Source organism: Siphateles boraxobius, unplaced genomic scaffold, assembly GCF_051911475.1.
Source record: "Siphateles boraxobius isolate OS27281-9 unplaced genomic scaffold, OSU_SipBor_1 6, whole genome shotgun sequence".
NCBI lineage: Eukaryota > Metazoa > Chordata > Actinopteri > Cypriniformes > Leuciscidae > Siphateles > Siphateles boraxobius.
Window position 1 is genome coordinate 40,787,053 of NW_027509186.1, and position 10,448 is coordinate 40,797,500.

Consider the following 10,448-nt stretch of genomic DNA (forward strand, 5'->3'; position numbering starts at 1 on the left):
TTCTCTGCTAAAGTGAGCGTGCCAGAACCGAGGGCTTTGTCAGTTACACTGGGCCTGTAACTGGAGATTTTAGTTTAACTGTGCTGTTAACACTTGCCAGCCGAGCGGATTCCAGTGCTGTTATAATGGCACGACAATGCAAATAAAGAGGATTATTATGTATTGAAGGACGTCCACTAACATACACGGGGCTGTAGTGATCATTCGTGAAGAGATTGTTCACTTTTTTGCTGTTGCTTTAAATCATTTAAAGACACAGAACAATTGTAGCAACACATACACTCTAAAAAAAAAAATGCTGGGTTGTTTTAATAAATTTTGGGTCAAATATGGACAAACTCAAACATTGGGTTAAAAATGTAATTTAATATTTTTTGTCCATATTTGACCCAAAATTGGGTTAAAACAACCCAGCATTTTTGAACGATCCATTCATAAATCAATTCCTGAATAAATCAACCGTTTGAATGAATCACTTGGATGAATGACTCTATGGGCCCTATTTTAACGGTCCAAAACGCAAGTGTCAAGCGCAAAGCGCAAGTAACTTTGTGGGCGGATCTCGGCGCTGTTGCTATTTAACCGGCGGGATAAATGACTCTTGCGCTCGACGCAAATCTAAAAGGGGTTGGTCTGAAGTAGCTTCATTATTCATAGGTGTGGTTTGGGCGTAACGGGAAACAAACCAATAAGAGCTTTATATCACATTCCCTTTAAGAGCATGATGAACGAGGTGCGCTTCAGAATCGGTTCTCAGGCGAGGAGATCGATGTTCTCGTCAGGGCCGTAAAAGAAAGAGAAGTGACATTGGGGATGGGACAAACCCACCCAAATTAGCTTCGGTTAAACATGCATATAATAATTTGGGTAAATGTGTAAGCTTTATGCCTATTTTTCCCATCGTCATGGACACAACAATGATTTCCCTCGTGTTTTAATATTTTTCCTTATAATAATGTATCATTTGCAAAAAGTTAAATGCATCTGTGTAGATGAGAGAATCATCTACAGTGTATGCGCGTTGTTCACACTCTGTATTATGGCCAAGCATGCGCGCCTTAAATAGCATCTGAATGTACGCGGAACGCGCCACTGACTTTAGACTAGGTTTTTTCTGGTCAGTGGCGCAATTCTTTTCTGGAACTGTAAAATAGCACCAGGGATTGTTTGCGCCGGAACACGCCTCCTTTTTAGCGCTGAACCGCCCAGGGAGCGCAAGTTCATTCCCTAGTTTGCCGGCATGCGTCTGTGGAGGGAAAAGTCCGCTTTGCGCGGGTGCAAAATACGAATGATACATGCGTCGGTGTACAAAGTCAATTGCGCTGGGTGCAAGATAGGGCCCAATGACTCTCAAGGTTTTAGTTTTATATTTAAAGCATTTTATTTAAAACAAAAATGTTTATAAATACATATATATCAAAATATTGTGTTTAAAACATTGGTCACATAGCAGTATTTATGCAATTGTAAATACTGCTTTAGCAGCTTGCAGCTTCCGTGCCACTTCTGCAGTGCAAAAATTGATTTTGTTGATGACTTAATTTGTTAACAATATGTAAAAAATCTGACAAAAACGATAATGCATACATCTATAAAAATTATCTTTTAATGGTAAAAATGGCCCTGGAATCAATTTAGGGTAACAAAAGTTAATTTCTGTCACTGCTGTGAACTAACATGACGAATATGAAAACTAAAACTAATAAGCGTCTAATAACAAATGAATATAAATATACTAAAGCTTAAATCTACACAATTATACCACAAATACACACTTAAAAATGAAGGTTCTTTATTGGCATTGATGGTTCCATGAAGAGATCCACGGAACCTTCCATTCCACAAAAGGTTCTTTTTAGAATGTTCACTGGAAGCTCCTTTTAAAAGCCATCAACAATATCCCATAAAATATTGAGATATAATTTTTTGTGAATATCTCACACACCAAAGACATTTCTGCTAATTTCATTACTGTTTTCTGTATGAATGTAAAAGTGTATTTTTAATAAGCTTTCCCGTGTTAATCAAGCTACAAGACAAACTGTTGTTTGTTGTTTTACACCTAAAGTCTCAGTAAAGTCCTGGCCAAAAGGGCAGCTTTTAGCTGAATAAAAGAGTTTAATGAAAGAATGTAGTGTTCATTTATGTTTAATCAGCTGAGAATCAAATGAATAGATTTCTCTTTTCCACAAGCATCCTGACTATATCACCGCTGCCAGTGACGCTAACGTCTCTAGACAAGCCGGACGTTCCCCCGCGATTAGCCGTTTCACATGTGTGCTAGCGAGCGATCAGAGACGTTTTAGCGGAGGGGGATGTTTCCGCAATGCAGATCTGCCGACGGAGGTGTGAGGTCAACGCAATGTCTCCGAGCCGGATAAACCGCAGGGAATCAACAAAAAAACAAGCAAAATTGACTGGAAAAACATTGCTGCGTCGTTCCTCAGATAAAGCAACTTGTATTGAAAGACTAGGGGTCAAATTCAAGCCTCAGCACTTATTAATGGAGAGAGGAGATGAAGAGAATGAAGCGGATGCGAGTAGATCCATCAGCTTCTCTTTCTCGCCGTTAAGCAGGAGATCACGAATGACTGGCTAGCGGCCCGTGTTTACGCTCCACTGACCACTGAACAGCAGGAGGGAGATCTCGGGCCTTCAGTGGCCCAACGCTGGGCTTAAACTGGGCCGAAGAAGAGCCAACTGCAGCCTGGCAAACTACATCAAGAAATTCTGCTGTTCTGAAAGGCCTGACTCACACAGACAGGTCTAGCCTCACTCCAGGACTCCCAATGATGCCAGACAAGAGAATTAGACCGCAGCTGTGCTACAAATGTGTGCGCACTTTTACAAAAAAAGGCTCCAAAACAGGCTTCTCGACATAGAAGAAGCATTTTTTGGCTTTTAACCCTTAAACAGGCAAGAGTGGAAAATGCTAAGCAAAAAATAATTTCATGTCATTTTTTATATCATCTGACTTTAAATTAAACATATCCAAAAGAATTTTTAAATTTTTTTATATATTTTGGATTTTATGAGTTGTGTCTCCTGAGACACATTGCCTGATTAGGGTATAAAAAAGGACCAATGTGAACTGTTAACTGTTACTGCCACTGCATGTTTAAAACAACTATATCCCATACTTCACCTGATCTAATGTTGAGAAATGATATATCATTCGAAAGCTTACGAACTCAAGATTCAGCCTGTGTAACCCGTTTTGAAATTGGACGTTGTGTTACCATAGAAACGGTACTCTAAATTATTTTATCGGGCTCCTCCCCTTTTGGGCATCGTCATGTTTAATAATTTATTATCAAAACCTTTTCTAATCTTGACAAAACACATATTGTCAGAAAGGTTTGAGTCTCAAGGTTCCATATTTTGTGACAGAAGTGATATTTGGACAGAAATGTATTCATTTGTTATGGCAGAATGCATACAATTAAATTCAATGGAATGTAAGTCACCCGGTGGCTATTTTTAGTATTATGCCTAAACTAAATCTCATGGGAACTTCAATTTTTGTGACATCAACTTCAAATTTGGAACACAACTTGGTTAGATATATGGTTTTGATTTTATAGTAATTTTATAGTAAAAGATATTTTGTAAAATACATATTTTATAAAAAATAAAAAATATTAAGTATAGTATATTTGATTTAATGTAAGTTTAAACTTCCATACCTTTTTCATACTTTAATTTTTTTGAAGTGCCTTCACTTCAGCAATAATCTGCTGACTGTTTTCTTTAAAACAAGAACAAACTTAGGTCTATATCTCAAAGCATTCTTGAATTATAATCATTTAAGTTTGAATTGTCACGATGAGGTGGAAGCAAGGAGGAAGCAGGATCCAATTGCAGCACACTTTATTTAATAAACTCAAACTACATAAAGACTCTGGCTAGGGCACAAGGCTCAGGAACAGAACCACCAACATCAAGGTACAACAACAAGAACTCACAAAGACTGGACTGAAACACAGGGCTTAAATACAAGGCCAAACAAGCTAAACAAGATAACAAGGGGGCGTGGTATACATGAACACAAACGAGGAGCGGGAAAACTGAACAGGACTGAACCAAAAGCACAAAGACCGGGGGAACACAGACAGACATTACAACATAGCCCCCCCTCTATGGGCGGCTCCCGACGCCCATCAAAACTAGAGACATAGTTCGGGAGGGTGGTGGAGCGGAGGCGGTCCCGGGGGAGGGATGGCGGGCCAGGTCCGTGCAGGGAACGGGACCGGGGTCTTGCGATGGCGGACCTGGGCCATGGAACATGGGCGGAGCTGGACGAACAGACTGCCAGGGCGGAGCAGGCTGTGGGCGTGTCCACGACGGAGCAGGCTGAGGGCGAGGCCACGGCGGAGCAGGCTGAGGGCGTGACCAGGGCGGAGCAGGCTGTGGACCCTCGGGCATCCAGGGCGAAGCTGTCGGACCCTCGGGCGTCCAGGGCGGAGCTGTCGGACCCTCGGGCGTCCAGGGCGGAGCTGTCGGACCCTCGGGCGTCCAGGGCGGAGCTGTCGGACCCTCGGGCGTCCAGGGCGGAGCTGTCGGACACTCGGGCGTCCAGGGCGGAGCTGTCGGACCCTCGGGCGTCCAGGGCGGAGCTGTCGGACCCTCGGGCGTCCAGGGCGGAGCTGTCGGACCCCTCGGGCGGCCACGGCGGTGAAGACCCCTCGGGCGGCCACGGCGGTGAAGACCCTTCGGGCGGCCACGGCGGTGAAGACCCTTCGGGCGGCCACGGCGGTGAAGACCTTTCGGGCGGCCACGGCGGTGAAAACCCTTCGGGCGGCCACGGCGGTGAAGACCCTTCGGGCGGCCACGGCGGTGAAGACCCTTCGGGCGGCCATGCTGGAGAGGACCCTTCGGGTGGCCATGGTGGTGGCCTACTGCCCCCCCCCAAAAAATTCTTGGGGGTAGCTACGGGGTCGTAGCCTGGAGAAGGCACCGGCTCAGGAGAAAGAGGCAGAACCAGCGGTGAAGAGGGCTTTAGGCTGGGCAGGACCAGCGGTGAAGGAAACTCTGGGCTGAACAGGACTGGCGCAGGATCAGCGGGCTCTGGTGCAGGATCAGCGGGCTCTGGCGCAGGATCAGCGGGCTCTGGCGCAGGATCAGCGGGCTCTGGCGCAGGATCAGCGGGCTCTGGCGCAGGATCAGCGGGCTCTGGCGCAGGATCAGCGGGCTCTGGCGCAGGATCAGCGGACACCTGCTCAAGTGGCCATAATGGCTAGTGTTGCGGTCACTGAGGGCTCAGGCGGCGCATGCGTGGCGTGATCAGTCTCTGACTGGGAAGACGTGACGAGAACAGTCTCTGGCTGGACGGTCTCTGGCTGGACGGTCCCTGGCTGGACGGGCTCTGGCTGGACGGGCTCTGGCTGGACGGGCTCTGGCTGGACGGGCTCTGGCTGGACGGGCTCTGGCTGGACGGGCTCTGGCTGGACGGGCTCTGGCTGGACGGGCTCTGGCTGGACGGGCTCTGGCTGGACGGTCTCTGGCTGGACGGTCTCTGGCTGGACGGGCTCTGGAACTGGTTTGACGGGACGAGATTCAGGCAGGACGGTGATCCTTGCAGACCGTACGGACCTTAGCGGGGAATCTGCCAAGCTGGACATCAGCCCTGAACGCCCATAGACCAATCCGGTGTCAGACCCGCTGACTGGCGTGACGCGGGGAAACTCAGGCTCTGCAAGTGCCGAACCGCCCAAGGAAAGGGCCAGATCAACAAACCCTTTCAGGGTCCAGCCAGTATGATCCTCCGGCATCACTTGAGCGATGTGCCAATCCAGCCCGCTACAAAACAGGTCCACGAGCTGGGCGTCATTTAGCGCTCCCAGATGACAACACGCCAAAAAGTCCCTCACATACCTCTCCAAGGGCTGGCCATCTTGAGACAGAGATGATAGGAATTTCCTTAAAGCCTGGTTGCTAACAACTGCTGGATCCATTGGCGGTGAGTTCTTCTGTCACGATGAGGTGGAAGCAAGGAGGAAGTAGGATCCAATTGCAGCACACTTTATTTAATAAACTCAAACTACATAAAGACTCTGGCTAGGGCACAAGACTCAGGAACAGAACCACCAACATCAAGGTACAACAACAAGAACTCACAAAGACTGGACTGAAACACAGGGCTTAAATACAAGGCCAAACAAGCTAAACAAGATAACAAGGGGGCGTGGTATACATGAACACAAACGAGGAGCGGGAAAACTGAACAGGACTGAACCAAAAGCACAAAGACCGGGGGAACACAGACAGACATTACAACATGAATAGTGCATTTTAAATAGAGCTAGTTTAATCCCTTTTTTATACCCTAAACAGGCAACGTGTCTCAGGAGTTACATACATTTCATGCTAAATAACAACATGAACAACATATTACTTCATTTTCTCTTTCAGCACCTTAAGACAATGTTCACAATTAATGTTAGCAGTATTGTTTTGTTTTTTGTTTTCAGAAGAAAAGTAAGTTTAATATATATTTACTTATCTCAAAATCTGAATGTTCTGCACCACTGGCAGCCATGTTGGATTTAGGTCAGGCTGACTAATTCATCACAAAAAATTTGAAGCAAATTATGTGACCAGCATACTCAAGACCGACTAGGCTGTCATAAGAGATAAAAGAATTTGATGAAAAAATCGTTCTTATGCCCCAAAAAAGACAATAAAACTATGTATCTCGTGAGTTACATTGCCTGTTTTAGGTTTAAAAGAAGCTTCCAGTGAACATTCTAAAAAGAACCTTTCGTGGAATGGAAGGTTCCGTGGATCTCTTCATGGAACCATCGATACCAATAAAGAACCTTCATTTTTAAGAGTGTATTTGTGAAGGTATAATTGTGTAGATTTAAGCTTTAGCATATTTATAATCATTTGTTTATATGTTTATCAGTCTGTCTTTTATAGATTTATGTCTTCGATATTCACAGAAGAAATTCTGGTGTTGATCCCAAAAATATTTAAAAGAAACGTTTGACTAATTTATAGTCAATAAGTCATTGGTGATGAATCAGAATGATGCTCATGTATCCCGATGTAACATCAAAGAGTCCCTCCAGTTTTCCGCGAGTCCACGATCGCTGAATACTACGCAAAATCAACAAAATTATGCATTTTTTGCTATCCGGCATAATTCGCCATTATAGCTTTAAAATTACTTGGGTAACATTTTATTTTACAGTGTCCTTGTTACACATGTTACATGTAATTACTGTAGTACTAACTATAAATTATGCATAATCACATGCAACTAACCCCAAACCTAACACGATAGTAAGTACATGTAGTTAATTATTATTACTCAGTTATTAAATGTATAATTACATTGTAATATGGACACCCTAAAATAAAGGGTTACACTGTAACAATGACAATAAAGGGTTGTCATTGTTACAGTGTAATTATATAATTAAGTTCTGAGTAATATTAAGCAACTACATGTACTTACTATAGGGTTAGTGTAGGATTAGGGTTTGGTTGAGGGTTAGTTGCATGTAATTATACTGCATAATTTACTGTTATTACTATGGTAATTACATGTAACATATGTAACAAGAACACTGTAAAATAAAGTGTTACCAAAACACACTTTAATTTACAGTCCTGTTTCCCATGTAAATATGTACTTATTATAGTAGTTACAATAACTGTTTAATAATAACTAGGTACTAACCCTGAACCTAACCTTAACCCATGTAGTTACCTTATATTACAAGTATTTTCTTAGGTAAGTACACTGTAAGTGAACATACTTTTAAATAAATGTCAGATTTGAAATGTGTTCAAAATCTTCATGGTTTTTCTCTTAATATTCAGCAGACAATATAGTTATGCATAAACTCAGGATCAGAGAAAGTTGACTGGTTTGGTTTGTTGAACTACGAGCCCCTGATGAGTTTAAGGCTAACACAAAGCCATAAATCCTACTTTGATATGTTTGATGAATGTGTTTCTGGCGCTCCTTACCTCTGTCGGTGTCGTACAGGAACACGAAGCGGTTCCAGTCGTAGTGGTCGAGAAGACTCATTAGCGCCCCCCGGATGGAGGGACGGAGCTGTAGCACGAACTGAGTCTCTCCCTCGGCAGGGAAACTGGGCGTCACCAGAGAGATGTGCAACGCACTGCAGAACGACGTCAACGTGTGGACCGAGCGCTTGTCGTACAGGCCGAAGATCGCGAACACTCCTCGGGAATACTGCGAACAGACTGTAAGTGCACAGAGAACATGTCACACAGCAGAGAACAAGAAAGAAAGACAAACATAATACACACAGTGGTTTGAAAGTTTGAAAATACATTTTTAAGTTACCAGCCATTCAGAACCTCTACTAGCCAAAACAAAACCATCAGAAATAAACCAGATTAATAGTCACTTCTTAGATATAAATGTTTTTTTTAAAGGTGCAGTGTGTGATTTTTAGCGACATCTAGTGGTGAGGTTACGAATTGCAACCAACAAAAGTTACGGTGGCCGACAGGAAGTGATGTCATCGTCTGAGACAGCAGAGAGTAGCCAGTTCAGCAATGAGGTTTCTTTACAAGGATAAATTAAGAAATTATGTTTACTTAATTATTCAGTAAAACTATATGTTATTGCGAATATTATTGTTACTTGTTCATCATTGTGTCAGTGTTTTATTCGCTGAACTAAGCTTGCTTCCTTGCACGAAGATCAACATAATAACGAAACGCATTTGTCTGTTTAGAGCCACCGTAGAAACATGACGACACAATATGTCGACCTCCATAGTCGGGGGCGCCCGCGGTTATGTCTCATTCTAAGGTAATAAAAACATAACGGTTCATTATGCAAGGTCTTTATACACCACTGAAAACATAGTTATGGATCTTATATTGCATTTCTGACAATAGATCCTCAGAAATATTACACATTGCACCTTTAATTAAATCTGATTCTGAATCATTGAATGGCTTTCAGTTTCACTACAGCAACATAATTGTTTGCAGATAAAATATTGAAATATAAAAAAATTCTTCATGATTTCGCTTATAAAACAGCATTTATTTCATTGCAATTTTCAAATATAGCTCACTCTATAAAGTGATCACATAAATACATTCCCGCTGCTGTCTGTGTTTTTAATGTTAGTCAAATCACCCGCTGCTCTTAGCTCAATAACTTTCGTAACTTTAATAATGATTAATCTGTTTAATTTATATAGTGAGGACTATGCAGTGTTATTTTACATCGTATCACTTTATTCAGTTTAATTCAAGACAAGTGTAACACACACACACACACACCTGTAGAAACACACCACACAAACACACACCTGTAGTTCAGTGTAATTCATACTTTATTCAAAGACAAGTAGCAGTTTAATGGTAATGTTTAAAATGTATATTAGTGTATATTACTAGTTTAGTAGTGGTATTAAAACTGGAACAGAGAATTGTGAATTTTCACTGGTATCTAAAATTTTGGTGTCAAAACTGCCTGTTTTTGCAAAAACGGTTTCCAAAAAAAGCAAAAAGTTAGTTTTATGCTCTGTGTGTGTGTGTGTGTGTGTGTGTGTGTCACACATACTATACATTACAATGTAGTTTTTTAAATTACATTACATTGCATTATTGTTTAATATTCATTTGAAATCTTACAGTAAGCTACAATAGGAATATTTGTCTTCATACAAAATATATTTTCTAAATATTCTATTTTTTTTTTTTTTAATTATGGACGGTAAATTTTCTTAAGCCACCAGCAAAAAGTTAGTTTTAGGCTCTGTGTGTGTGTGTGTGTGTATATATATTATCACACATACTATACATTACAATGTAGTTTTTGAATTACATTACATAGCAAAATTGTTTAATATTCCTTTAAAAAATTGTCAAATGGCAGAAATCTTACAGTAAGCTTCAATAGGAATAATTGTCTTCATACAAAATATATTTTCTTCTTTTTCTTCTTTTGATTTTGAGGTGAAACATGACTGTTCTTGACAGGTTTCGTAAGATTTAAGTTCAATAATAAACACATTTTACCATGTTTTTCTGAGAGAGAGTGAAAGAAACAGACTTCCGTAGTCAGTGTTTAATCTTCAAAGGAGTCAAACACACACACACACACATTCACACGCATGCACTCACACACACACTCACACAGTTTGTCTGTCAGTTCTTTGATGTAAGTTTAAAACGTTGCGTTTTCTGTCGCTTTCTATGAATGACATACTCTAGTTTTTCACTGCAGGATCAAACACACTGTTCTTGCGCTCCTCTTTTATTTGTCACTATCACAACAGTCTTTCTCAGAAACTCAATTTCGTCTCTCTAAAGCATTCGTGAAATATTGATAAAAAGATGAACATCTATGTGAAAAACATCCATCCCTCTGGAATTATTGATGATGAAAAGTAATATGAATTTCTCCATCATAATGTACTGTGTGATTCATCAACAGACCAATTAGT

At 41.6% G+C, this 10,448-nt stretch overlaps 2 protein-coding genes across 8 annotated transcripts in view; one reads left to right on the top strand and one right to left on the bottom strand.

Moving 5' to 3' along the window:
• The window catches only part of gucy1a2 (guanylate cyclase 1, soluble, alpha 2), a 188,046-nt gene that overhangs the window by 159,375 nt on the left and 18,223 nt on the right, over positions 1-10,448 (top strand). The window lies entirely within an intron of this gene.
• Positions 1-10,448, bottom strand: part of gria4a (glutamate receptor, ionotropic, AMPA 4a) — a 123,153-nt gene that overhangs the window by 81,792 nt on the left and 30,913 nt on the right. For all 7 annotated transcript variants that reach the window (XM_077207123.1, XM_077207126.1, XM_077207121.1 and 4 more), the window contains exon 3: positions 7,981-8,220. In XM_077207123.1, the coding sequence (XP_077063238.1) occupies positions 7,981-8,220 (240 nt within the window). The remainder of the gene's footprint in view (positions 1-7,980; positions 8,221-10,448) is intronic.